This window comes from Galeopterus variegatus, unplaced genomic scaffold (assembly GCF_000696425.1).
Source record: "Galeopterus variegatus unplaced genomic scaffold, G_variegatus-3.0.2 Scaffold884, whole genome shotgun sequence".
Lineage (NCBI taxonomy): Eukaryota > Metazoa > Chordata > Mammalia > Dermoptera > Cynocephalidae > Galeopterus > Galeopterus variegatus.
In genome coordinates, this window is record NW_007726995.1 from 32,353 (window position 1) to 46,403 (window position 14,051).

A 14,051-nucleotide genomic window follows, 5' to 3' on the forward strand; every position below is an offset into this window, starting at 1 on the left:
AATTGGCCATGATGATAATACAAATGTGCCCTTTGGAATAGAGCGCTCATCTGTTCTGGGCCATATCATCTTTACTCGAGGAGGCCAGGTACTTGTCACCCAAGGTGAAACTTGCAAGCCTTCCCTAATCCTTTTCCCCAAGGCCCTATTAAACCTACCCAGCGTATAAGGGGGGGCTTTTATTCTCCAAGGCCATTTCCATTGTACTGTCTGTCCCTGTTGCAAACAGATTGGGGCCAGTATGAGAATATTTCCATTCTTGCCATATCCTGGCTTCAAAAGCTTATCTTTAGTAGTGATTTGCAGCTGTATAGGTGCTGCAGCCCTATGCAACAGAGCTTCCACTGGAGAGGGTCTGCCCTTGCGGGGTCTCTCATTTAGAATTCTGACTGTTGGCCATAATCGCCATGCCCACCCCTTCAGCAGGGATGGGGATTGGGTAGATAGCCTTAGTCCCTTTTTTAAAAGGCCATTGTACTGTTCAGTCATTCCCACTGCCTGGGGATGATATGGCACATGTAACTTCCACTGAATGGACAACTGGGAGGCCCACCTCTGAACCCCATGTCCAGTAAAGTGGGTTCTGTTGTCACTTTCTATAACTGTAGGCCGGCCATACATAGCAGCAAGGCTATTCAGTGCCTTCACAGTGTTTACTTGGTCTGGGGCGTTACAAGGCCATATGAACAGAAGACCAGTAGCTGTATCAACAGCTGTGAAGATGTATCTGAAATTCTCCGACCTTGGCAGTGGTCCGACAAAGTCCACCTTCCATCAAGTCAGGGGCACACTTCCTCGAGTTATTTGCCCATCTGTATGGGGCATCCGCTGGGGGTGTGGACTCTCTTGAGCACATACTGGACAAGCACAACAGGCATTCACTACATCTTCCCATTTTATAGGCAGGGCCCATCTTTGAGTCGCCATCCACATGATTTTACTGCCAGCATGCTGCATTCGCCGATGTAACCACTGAGCTACATCAGTAGTTAGGGCTCTGTCCAGCCATCTTACCTTAGCCAAGGCATCGGCTTCATCATTTCCTGGACTGGCTAAGGGGAAGTGTCCTGTGACTTGGAAAAGAGTTACTTCTTTCCCATGCCCCAATTCCCATAACTCTTGCCACATGGTTGTCCCCACAGGGGTCAGTGGCATACCATCCACCATTGATACTTCCAAGTAGAAATCCAAAGGGTTAAACCTTTGTACACAGCCCAGCTGCCAGTACAGATGGTTAATGGCCCAGGCTCATTCTTTATCACCATCCATACTGCTCTCGTTCAGCCCATTGACTGCTTTGCCCTGTACAATTTTCATACCACATGGTATCTGTTAAGGGCTGGACAGCAACTGCTGTCCATGATGCTGAAGGTCCCATGCTATAGCCATCTGTATACCAAGCTTGCTCTGTGATAGGTCCCTGTCCCTCATGGAAAGGTGTAGCCTCCACCTCCGTGGGTAAGGGTTGTGTCAAAGTTTCCTCCACAACCTCTACTAGGCCTAGCACAGCTTGCAACTCTTTGGACCGAGGACTTGTTGACACAGTGCTTCTTTGTTCTATATATGCTCCCCATTTAGACAGAGCAGAGTCTGAACTATACCCATTTTAGGGTTGGTTGCCCACGTGCGCATCCAACCTAGTATGGGTATGTCGTCCTTACTAGGACTATGGCAGTTCCTGTGATAGCTTCAGTGGCTATCAAGGCAGAATACACAGCTGCTAACTGCTTTTCTATTAGGGTGTAGTACACTCCAGCACCATTCCAGAGCTGAGACCAGAATCCTACAGGTGTGTGGAATCGGTCTTGACTCTGCCACAAACCCCATCCTAACCCCTCCTGGGTTATATGTATGTCTAACTCAAATGGTTTAGTGGGGTTGGCCACTTGTAAAGCTTGTACTTGCTGTATTGCCCTTTTTGTAGCCCAGTAAGCTTGTTCTACTTCCTCAGTCCAATCCCAGAGGGCTCCTTTCTTTGTCAATGCATATAGTGGGCATGCCATTTGGGCCATATGGGGTACAAAAGCTCTCCAATACCCCAGAAGTCCCAAATATGTCTGTAGCTGAGCTACCGTTGTGGGTCGAGGGTATGCTTGTATCTTATCTATAATAGCTTCTGGGATGACCCTCGTCTTACCTGACCAGACCACTTCCAGGAATTTTACCTACAGCCCAGATCCTTGCACTTTGGCTGTGTTCATAGCCCACCCACATTGTTCCAAATGACTCAGCAGCATTGGAACTGCCTGGGTTAAATCTGCAAGAGAATCAGAGGTTAATAACACATTATCAATGTAGTGAAACATTGTAACCGTGCTGGGCCTAGTCCACTTGGCTAGGTCCTCAGCCACCAAACCATGACGGATGGTTGGGCTATGCAGATAACCTTGGGGCAATATTTGAAAGGTCCACTGTCTTCCTTCCCACGTGAAGGCAAACTGATCTTGGCTATCAGCCGAGATTGGAATGGAGAAAAAAAGCATTTGCAAAGTCCAATACATAATGATAAGTCCCCAGCTGAGTCGTCAGCTGATCCATCAATTCGTGAACTGAAAGCACAGCTGCATGCAAAGGAGGCGCTACTTTGTTCAGTTCTTAATAATCTACAGTCATTCTCCAGATACACATCAGGCTTTTTCAACGGCCATACCGGAGTATTAAATAGGCTCTGAGCTGGGCAAATAATACCAACTTTTCTCTAATTCCAATATAGTAGCACTTATCTCTGCATGTCCTCCTGGTAGGCGATACTGTTTACATTAACTACACGTCTTGGCTTGGGTAACACCTGTGGGTCATGTTTAGCATATCCTCGTAACACAGGCTTTACTATCCGTATTCACAGCTGAAACTTTCCAACTGTTGTTTGCAGTTGCAAACCACAAAGTACATCCATACCCAAGATGTATTCAACTACAAGAGATATATATACAGTATATACACAAGGAGGTAATCTTCCTGTGCCCAATGGCAGTGACACAGCTTTGACCTCAGTAGTATGTCCTCCATAGCCATCTATACGAACTGTGGCCCCTGGAAACTTATCTGGATTGCCGTATATCAGGCTACATTCTGCACCTGTATCCACCAATGCCAAAACATGCTGCACATTCATCCTCGACCAATATATTGCCAATTCAACATGAGGCCTCCAGTCCTTACCTGCCCCCAGAAGACAAGTACCTTGGCCTGCTCCCTAATCAGAATGGGACAGTTCATCCGCCTCCTTGGGAACAATCAAAAAGTCCTTTAAATCCACTGAGTGTACCTTGCTACCTGTTTCTGGATGTTTGGTGAAACACTGTTCAGGGTGCAATTGCTGCCACAAGGCAAACAGAACTGCATTTGGCTGCTGGTCAGTTTTCTTTTTATCAACCCCTTGCTGCAAGCAAGTCAAGCCACATCTGCTTAGTCTTGCTCAGTCCCTTTGGGATAAAATCCCGAGTATTTCTTGGGGGTTTGGTCTTAGCCACCTTTCGGACCCCTTTTGCTTGTCTTCTATCCTCTACTTCACCCAGGCTGGCTATCATGGTCGTTACCTCATGTATAGGACGACCAATATATGGGGCCAGTATGGCCATCAGTGACCCAAAGGACGTTAATGGGGCATTCTGCAGCACTATGTCTCTCATGCTGCCTGTAAAGTTCTCCTCATCCGGGCCACGAGTGTTCGCATTAAACATGGACTACTGCATCCCCAGCTCTCGAATGATTTGGACCAGCTCAGCATACGTTTGCCATTTACTAACAATCTTGGTTAGTTCTCCAGCATTTGCCCACATGGTTCGGGCAGCTGCATTCACCCAGTCCATAAGGAGTGATTACCTCATCCGAGTGCATACCTGAGGCTATTTTGTAGCCATTGTCTCAGGGAAGGGTGCGTGGTGATGGAGGCCAACTCCTCCACCTCCTCACCAGAGCACATTACACTATCCACCCCTAGGTCCCATAACTGCAACAGCCAAGCAGCCAGGGTCTCCCCATGTTTCTGCCTGAACTGTCTCCCAAAGTCAACCAGTTCAACCTGGGTATACAGGACATAGGTAGTGAACTGGGTCACCTGTGGATTTCCCACCGGTTGTCCGTCTGGTCCCATAGGCTGCTTGTGCCTCAATTTCTCATGCACAACAGGTCGTGCCTGGAGACGCACAGTTTCCCCCAACTCACCATTGGGTTGGTCGTCTTCCTTAGTGTGAGGGGCAGGAGTGGCCAGTTGCTGCACGTCGTCCTCCAGGACATTCGTCCATGCTTCCAACAACTCTGCTTTCTGCCTCGAGTCTGCCAGTAGCTGCACATCATCCACCAGCAACTCTACTTTCCACTTCAAATCTTGATCAACTTGCAGCAGAGTGAGCAAAAGCCAGGCTCTGATCAGCAGAAAAGTGGCCAGCGGGCACCACACGCTCAAAGACAGCCACATTTCTTCCCCCTCCCAACGGGTTTTCTGCCGTAGTACCTGGTCTGTGGTGCCTTGCCATACAGTGTGCAGCAACCAGGTCCCAGTCAACAGAAAGGTGGCCATAGGGCACAGCATATTCACAAATAGCCACATTTCCTCCTTCTTCCAAGGGCTTTCAGCTCCTGTATCTGCTCAGAATCCTGTCGCAGGCTACCCCAAGTGTGGCGTAACCCTACCTGACTACGCCAATTTGTCTGGCTACAACAAAGGCTACTGCGAGGCTAATGTCTCGAATCCTGCTCACAGCACCGATTGTCTAGCTCTTCATCCTGTTCGTAACACCAATTGTAAAGCGAGGCAACCATGATAGGTGTCACGGCTCTTTTACCTGCGGGTAATCCTGCACTGACTGGGCCAATGGTTGAGCTAGGGCTGGGTCTGGAGCTCCCAGACCCCTCAAGCCCATTCACAGACTGGGTCACAAACTCTTCACATGCCAGGCTGGGTCACTAGACCCCTTCACACAGGTCTCTGAGCTAGGTAACCGGCCACACAGTCCTTGGAAGCTGCAAGTCTGGAAAAAACATGGCTGTGCAGGTGCACTTACTCCACCCACATACACAATGTTACCAAACCACCCCTAAACCGGCTCCAAGGCGAGGGGAGCCTGACCAAATTGTTCCATTTTCCCAACACCTCCTCTAAGCAGTTAACCCCAATTTAACAGTGACCCAATATGTACTGATTCTTAGTCCAAGAATACATTTTTATAATCTTTTTACTGTGGATTTCCTGGCATATGGGAAGTTCATTCTGATGTAAGCCTACTAACGCGAGTCCTCCACATAAACAGGACTCAGAAGAAAGGGGTGCACACACACACCCTTGCAACAGGCAGCACGCCTCTCAGATGGGTACAATGCCCAGCCCAATGGCATCTGACCGTCCTTCAGAATGCTGTTCATTCTGCATCATGCTTTCATGACAGCAATTCTTCCTAGACAGTGGCTGTCCCTGACTAATTCTTCTGAGTTCTCCACTGTAGTGGGTGGCTGCTCCCCACACCCACCCCACCCTAAGACTCCAAAAGAGGCCAGAAAGAGCATGAGACCTGGAGAGAATGTGCCCAGGGAGCTTGGCCTCAGAACAGAGTCAAGATGTGGCAGAGTCCACTCAAACGAGCACAAAACAGTGCCTGGGTATGTGGCTGTTCCAATCTCTGCCTTCTGAGATGGGAAGCATGGCAGCCCAGTGACCCCAGTGGAATCTGTGTCCCCTGGGGCCATCAACCACCCTGAGCAGAGAGCCCTAGTGAGCCTGCGAAGGGAGAAATGAGTCTAAAAGGCACGTCCTACACTGGAGAAGGCCTGGAAATTAACGTTTACGAGGTAGTGGCTGACAGTCTCCCTCCACTACCACCATGACATCTGCTTCTGGCCAAGATGAAGTAACAGGGACTGTGCTTATCCTCCTACCAGAAACAACCCCAAAATGGACACATATGTGAAACAATGGTTTTTAAGAGGCTGGACATTAGCCAATGAAGGATAGTAATCCTTGAGAGATGGGAAACCAACAAGGTGAGCCAAGTAATTGTCCCAGCTCCCTTCCTTGAGGGAGTTTCCAGTTCACAGGACAGGGAGGGAGAACCCAGATAGAGCCAGGCAGAGTCCCTGAGTTGAGGAGACAGAGCTGAGACTGCAGGAGACCAAGGTGGCTAGAATTCGCTTAGCAGAATATAGGAGAGTGCACTAAACAGAGAGAACTCCCAAGATTTACTAAGGGTTCCCTTGAATACTCAGCACTGAGACTGCAGGAGACCAAGGTGGCTAGAATTCGCTTAGCAGAATATGGGAGAGTGCACTAAACAGAGAGAACTCCCAAGATTTACTAAGGGTTCCCTTGAATACTCAGCAGAGTACTGATGAGTGGATGCATGTGAGGAAACTTCCTGGGGCTGGAGAAAGAACCACCCAGGAGGATTAGAGGGAATGGTGCCTGGCGTTGATGCAGGGCCTGGAATAATACCTGTTCTCACTAGCCCTAATGGAAAACACCAGTGATTCTATTAAAGAAATTGACATTGTATTTGAAAACCTTCCCATAAGGAAAAATCCAGGCCCAGAGAGCTTTACTGGTGAATTCTACCAAACATCTCAAGAAGAGTTGTTACCAGTTCTACAAGAACGCTTCCATAAAATGAAGGATTACTTACCAACTCATTCTGCAAGGCCAGCATTACCTTAATACCCAAACCAGTCTAAGACATTATATGACCAACCACAGACCAACATCTCATGAACACAGACAAAAAAAAATTTTAACGAAATTTTAGAAAACCATATTAAACTGTATATAAGAGGGATAGTATATCATGACTAAGTGTAATTTGTCCCATGAATGCATGGTTGGTTTAACATTAGGAAATTAATATGATTTACCACATTAACAGACTGAAAATGAAAACACAGATCATCACCTCAATACACCCAGATAAAGCATTTGACATAATCCAGCATCCATTTCTGGCAAACGAGGAATAGAAGGGAACTTTCTCATCCTGATAAAGGGCATCTATGAAAAACCTATAGCTAACATCAAGCTTAATGGTGAAAGTCTGAGAGCTTTCTCCCTAAGATCAGGAACAAGACAGTAACGTTAGCTCTCCTCATTTCTATTTGTCACTGTACTGGAGGTTCTACCCTATTCAACAAGACAAGAAGAAAAAAAAAGTCATCCAGATGGGAAAAGAAGATGGAAAACTGTCTTTATCTGTAGACTAGATGAGCATCAATGTGGAAAATTCAATTGGATCTATAGAGAAGCTACTGGAACTAATAACTGAATTTAGCAAAGTTGCAAGATATAAAAATCAATTGTATTTATATACACTAATGAAGAATCAAATTAAAAACAAGCATTTACAATAACAAAAAATATGAAATCCTCAGATATGTAACTAACAAAAGATGTGAAAGTCCTATACACCAAAAACTACAGAACATTGCCGATAGACATTAAAGAAGATCTAAATAAATGAAGATATAAACCATGTTCATAGGTTGGAAGAATTAATATCAATATTGATATTAATTCTTTCCAACCCAATATATAAATTCAACACAATTCTAATATCCTAGCAATCTTTTTCTGTAGAAATTGAAAAACTGATTCTAAAATTTATATGGAAATGCACAGGACCTAGAATAGTCAAAACAACTTTCAAAAAGAAATACAGGGTTTAGGGACTTACACTTCCTGATTTCAAGATATGTTATGAAAACAATCATCAAGACAGTGTAGTATTGACATAAAGATAGATAATGGAACAGATTAAAGTCCAGAAATAGACCCACACATATAAGGATAACTGATTTTTGACAAGGTATAAAGGCAGTTCAGGGAGAAAAGATAGTCTTTTCAGCAAATGGTGTTGGAGCAATTGGATATCCATCCATATGCAAAAAAAAAATTTTTTTTTGACACATACTTTATGCGATATACAAAAGTTAACTCAAAATGGATCATAGACCTAAACATAAAATCTAAAACTTAAAAGGTTTTTAGAAGAAACAGGCAGAGGTGTTTGTGACTTTGAGTTAAGCAGTGATTTCTTAGATATAACACCAAAAATCCAATCCATAAAAGAAAAAAATGATAAATTGGACTTCTTCAAAATGAAAAACTTCTGTTCTTTAAAAGACATTTTTTTTTTCCTTTTTGTCTTTTTTCGTGACCGGTAACGGGATTGCAACCCTCAGTGTCACGCCCGTACCACGACCGGCATCGGGATCGCAACCCTCGGTGTCGCACCCGCACCGCGCTCAGCCAGTGAGCAGACCGGTCTCTATATGGGATCCGAACCCTCGGTGGGAGCGCAGCCGCACTCCCAAGTGCCGCACTCAACCGAGTGCGCCACCGGGCCAGCCCTTAAAAGACATTTTTGATTTTTGCACTTCACAAATTAATAACCATGAGCTCGTTTTTGATAAACTCCCAACTTCATTGAACCCAAGTTCCTTCCCTTCAAGGAGTACGTGCAGCACAGCTGCCCAGGTGGGGAGCCCCAGCTACCAGCAGGCCCTGGCACCCACTACCCAGGACCTGCCACTGCAGCAGCCCCCAGCTCCCAAGAAAAAAAAAAAAAAGAGAGAGACTTTTAAGAAAACAGAAGGCCGGCCCGTGGCTCACTCGGGAGAGTGCGGTGCTGATAACACCAAGGCCACGGGTTTGGATCCTATATAGGGATGGCCAGTTGGCTCACTTGGGAGAGCGTGGTGCTGACAACACCAAGCCAAGGGTTGAGATCCCCTTACCGGTCATCTTTAAAAAAAAAAAAAAGAAAGAAAACAGAAAGGCAAACCACAGGCTGAGAGAAAATGTTTGTAAAGGATATATCTGACAGAGGAATTAGGCACATAATATATAAAAACTCTCAAAACTCAAGGTCAAGTGTTCAGATCCCCATACAGGCCAACTGCCAAACAAACAAACAAAAAATAAAATGGGCAGAAGTTTTGTACACTTTACCAAAGAAGGCATATCAATGGCAAATAAACATATTAAAAATTTTTAACTTCATTAGTTATTAGAGAAATGGAAATTACAGTTGCAATAAGATACCACCACACACCTGTTAGACTGACTGTATCAAAGGTCAGCAAGGATGTGGGTGAACTGGAACTATACACTGCTGGTGGGAATGTAAATAGCACAGGCACTTTGGAAAGCAGTTTGGCAGTTAGGAAGTTAGGCATTGATCTATTTTATGAGCCATTCCACTCCTAGGTATTTATCCAAGAGAAAAGAAAACATATATCCATACAAATACTTGTACACAAATGTTCCCAGTCTCTTTATTTGTAATACGTGGAAACTGGAAATAACCCAAATGTCCAAGAACAGGTACATGGAGTACCCTGCAATGAAATACTGCTTGGCAATAACAAGGAATGAACTACTGATAACTGCTGTTATAACATGGATGATTCTCAGCAAAATTATATTGAGAGAAAGAAATCAGACAAAAGAGAATACATTTTACATAAATGTAAATGATCATTTTACGTCAAGTCATAGAAATTGCAACTGATCTCTAGTAACAGAAAGCAGATCAGTGGTTCCTGAGGTATGAGGGGGCAGCAGGAAGAAGGGATTACGAAGTAGCTTGAGGACACTTCTGGGGGTGATGGATATGTTGATTAGCTTGATTGTGATGATCGTTTTGTGGGTGTAAACATATGTCAAAATGTATCAAATTGTATACCTTAAATGTGTGCAGTGTATCGTACACCAATTATTCTTCAATAAAAATGCTGGAAATTTTTTTAAAAATGCTTATCAACCAAATGTAATATATGGACCCAGTTTGGATCCTGATTCAAATATACTAACTGTGAAAAGAAATTGCTAAGGCAATCCAAGAATGCTTGGACTCAATATTTGATGACACTGAGGACTTTGCGATAACTTTTAATTGTTAGAATGGTACTTAATGAAGTATCTATACCTGACATGATACAATATCTGGCATTTGCTTCAAAATACTGTGGGGGTAGGGATATTGGTGGGGTAGAGCTGTAACAAGATTGACCATGAATTGGTAACTTTTGAAGTTGGGTGATTTAGAACAGGAGACATGGTCAATATACTCTTTTCTGGACCTCTGTGTTTAAAAGTTTCATAATTTTGAAAAAATGGAGGGAAAAAGAAAAAGAAAGTCCCCTTGCTTGCTGTCTCTATCATGATGTCTGTGTGTGCAGGTATTCACCTTTACCTGGAGGGAGGACATCCGGCCTGGAGACCCCCAGCACACCAAGAAGTTCTGCTTTGATGCCATCTCCCACACCAGCCCAGTCACCCTCTATGACTGCCACAGCATGAAAGGCAACCAGCTGTGGAAATACCGCAAAGTAAGATGAGATGGGGGGCTGGGAAGGGGGCGACCTGCTTGGTCTTTAAAAAAAAAGAATTATGGGGCTGGCCCGGTGGCGCACTGCTATAGTGCGCCGCTTGGGAAGCGCAGTGGCGCTCCCGCCGAGGGTTCGGATCCCACATGCAGACCGGTTCCCACTCACTGGCTGAGCGAGGTGCGGGTGCAACACCGAGGGTTGCGATCCCGTGGCCGGTCCCGGTCCGGTACGGGCGCGACACTGAGGGTGGCGATCCGTTGCCGGTCACGAAAAAAGACAAAAAAGGAAGAAAAAAAAATTTAAAAAAAAAACAAATCATTCTCCATCTTTCATTTCTGCTTCTCTCTACATGCCAGTTTAATTCTCTATCTCCATAGACCTCCATTCTACAAGTAGAATGATATGTGGTTCCCAACAGGTTTTATACTCTGAGCCACTAGAGTTAAACATAATGATCTTTCTGGAAAAGAATTATGTAGTACCTCACTCCCTCTCAAAACAGAGCCCACCCATTCATTCATTTGTTCCACAAATCTACCATGCCCGATTTTCCAGTCATTCAAGAGAAACTAGAAATTCAGACCTTTATGTGAAATCATCAAATTGTAAATGTTGGCAACCGAGTCCATTCAAAAGAAAAAAAAAAAAAAAAAAAAACACACCATGAGAACCAATGAAATTTGACTGCAGGTGGGCCGTGTTTAGGGCCCAGGCCTGGAAGTGGCCTCCATCACCTCTGCCCACATTCCCAGCAGGCAGAACTCAGCCACATGGCAACGCCCACTGCAAGGGAAGCTGGGCAGCATCTGGTGTGTGCTCAGGAGGAAAACCACTAGGTCAGTGAGCAGCTAGTCAGTTGCTTCCTCCTTGCTATTATTGTTGCTGCAGTGTGACTGTTCATGTCCCTGGTGCTGCCTGGCTGATAACCTCCCTGTTTTGTAGGACAAGACCCTGTACCACCCTGTCAGCGGCAGTTGCATGGACTGCAGCGAAAGTGACCACAGGATCTTCATGAACACCTGCAACCCCTCCTCTCCCACCCAGCAGTGGCTGTTTGAACACACCAACTCAACAGTCTTGGAAAATTTCAATAGAAACTGAGCCTTCATGTCCCCTTGGCAGGCCCAGCGGGGTACCCTCTGGCACTCACTGCAGGCTTCCTCTCCTGAGGGAGGCAGTGCCTCTGTGGGCACCATGGTGTAAAAGGTGCTGTCCAAACAGTTCCAGGTGAAGAGGGCTCTTGAAACTGGAGCAAGAGATCTGCCTGGTCCTTGAGCCCCTGAGTCATGGGGTGGGGTGGAGAGCATGCCCCACTAGAGACCCCATAAGAGAGCAGAGCCTGCTCTAATCCCTGCTGGCATCGTGGAAAAGCAGGGGGGCCTTTTTAACTTTGTCTCCATGTCCCCTTGGGCACTGTGCAAGAGAATACCAGGGCAGCCCTAGGCCACCCAAAAATGAGTCCTGCAAGGTTGCCCAGACCGCATGTGGCTCTCATATGTGACGGTGCTTTAGAAAGAGAGGCAACGTTTGTCTGTCTGGGGCGGCTGTTAGCACCAATGCCACCCATCTGCAGCAGAAGGGAAAGCCCTTCTAGGAACCTTTTAGTTTCTGCCTGTGACTGAAGTTACATGCCCAGCTTCTGTTCTCTGTCACAGCCTCAGGTGATGTAGTCAAAGGCCATACCTGGGGCTCTCAGAGGGTTTAGTACTGAATGCTGGCCAGCTGCCAGGCATGGGTCAGAAGAGGGACCCCAGACATTCCTTTGCAGCCAAGGGTATGTGGGATGTCTACCCTGCTCTCTGGATATTTGAAATGCTCATTTTAGTGCTCTGCAGCCACCAGGGAAGCCCAGCCACCAGCTTTTCAGGGCTTGGTTCAGATTGCCTTGGGCCCATGAAAAAGGACAAGTAGAAGACCTCCAAACTAGAAATGCTGGCTGAATTTCCCTAATCCATGCTTCTACTTCCCTTTCTCTCTTTCCCGGGCAATTACCTGCCTCAGGAGAGGAGCTGAGGTGCTGCAAGGTGCTCACCTCACAGTCTGGAGCCTCCAGGATCAACCGTGGGCACGGTGCCTAGCCTCTGACCTCACGATGGTTCTAGTTCTCATATGAAACTCTAGAATTTTTAAAGAACTCTATAATTTGATTACAAAACTAGAATGCTACATGTGATTCTGGTTTTTTAGCATCCATTGTGGATTTCTAGAATGCTGTGATTCAAGCAGCCAGCCAGGTATAATATAGTGAAGGTAGCCCCAGCTCAGAAACAATCTGTGAAATCTAAAGTTGGTGGTGTTGGACGGAGGGAGCAGGGGGACCTGTGTCCATCAGCTCTTACCAGAGGCTTTGGTACAACGTGATCTTCAGGAAGACCTGGAGCCCTGGAACCTCCCACCATCATCACAGCTATAGACTCATTTGCAGTGGAGAGACAAAGCCAATATCTCACTACCAGATGGACACCCAGCTCCATGCCAGCCTTTCATGTTTACCTTTTGCTTTGTTAATTATATGTCAGATTTTCACCAGAGGGCTTCCAAACTAATAGAAAGCATTTCTTTAACCAACCTGCTACTCACTGATTCAGAAATGGAAATCACATTCCACAATCTATGGCTTCCACCAGCTAGCCTAGGAAATACTTGCAATCAGTATTCCAATTAGAGTTGTGTTTCTCAATTGTGTCATTTCCCAATTAAATAACTGAGACATAAATCTGGGAACAGAGCCACAAATCTGCCTTTGAGATGCTGGCTGATCAAGGCCTTCGATTATCTGGGGGAGGAAAGGATAAACACTCCAAGCCACCACCACCCAGATTGAGCGTGTAGCTGGCAAAGGATCACTTCCACTTCTGCCCAGCACAAGCCCTGCTCTGGCCCCCTGTCCACAGAAGAGGCGGCCCCTGTGCTTGCAAAGCCTGCTGGTTGATCCCTAGGGTCCCCTTCCAAATGAGTGCTATACCTCTTTAGAAGTGGACCTCTATAGAAGTCAAAAGATGAGGCCCCTTCTAGAATCTTGGGTAACAAGCATTGCAGTTTGGGGAGCTGAATTAAGATTCATCAGCAGAGAGCAATGCAGCATCATTAAAATAAAAACTGTGCCTTTTAAAAAAGAAAATGCAAATGTATAGCAAATCCCTAAACTTGAACCATTTCCTAGTGCCTTGCTAGACAGACATAAAGGGGCAGGGTTGGGGGGAGGGGAACATTCTTGGTGGCATGTGCAGTTCCTATCGGACGAATGTGTGTTTCTTAATGTCTCATTTCAAGCAGGAGATGTTGGGCCTAGAGCAAGATCTGAGACTGAGATGCTCCCCAAGAGCCAAAGACCAGAGTTGTTCTAGTCCGCACAAGTAACACTCTAAATTAAAAGGGCAGCTGGGCAACTCACTTAGTCCATGGTCTAGAAGGGTTTCAGCACCCCCTGAGAGAAGGCCTTGCATTACCTCATTAGGCCCCCATCCCAACCCCCAAACAGAGTGCTTGTCCTGTCCCTTGCCATTGGGATGAAGGATTGTAGAGCACTGACTAGATTTCCAAATGGCTTCACTCCAAGTGGGCAGCTGTGTTCTCCACAAGACCAAGCTTCTTGGGGAAGAAGGAGCCAACAAGCCGTCCTCAGCCTTTCTCTTTCCCATACTTTGTTTCTCCTTTCCAGTCTGATTTCATACCCCAAGCAGGTAGGCATGTCCCCCGAGCTCTCTGGCATTCGTAATTGCTGAGCCCACACTAGTTCG

General features: G+C 45.9%; 1 protein-coding gene across 1 annotated transcript in view; it reads left to right on the top strand.

Moving 5' to 3' along the window:
• GALNT10 (polypeptide N-acetylgalactosaminyltransferase 10) overlaps nucleotides 1-13,463 on the top strand; it is a 44,649-nt gene extending 31,186 nt beyond the window's left edge. The window contains exons 6-7 of the mRNA XM_008573166.1: nucleotides 10,162-10,311; nucleotides 11,254-13,463. Coding sequence (XP_008571388.1) covers nucleotides 10,162-10,311; nucleotides 11,254-11,412 — 309 coding nt within the window. The 3' untranslated portion in view covers nucleotides 11,413-13,463. The remainder of the gene's footprint in view (nucleotides 1-10,161; nucleotides 10,312-11,253) is intronic.
• Nucleotides 13,464-14,051: the final 588 nt, after the last annotated feature.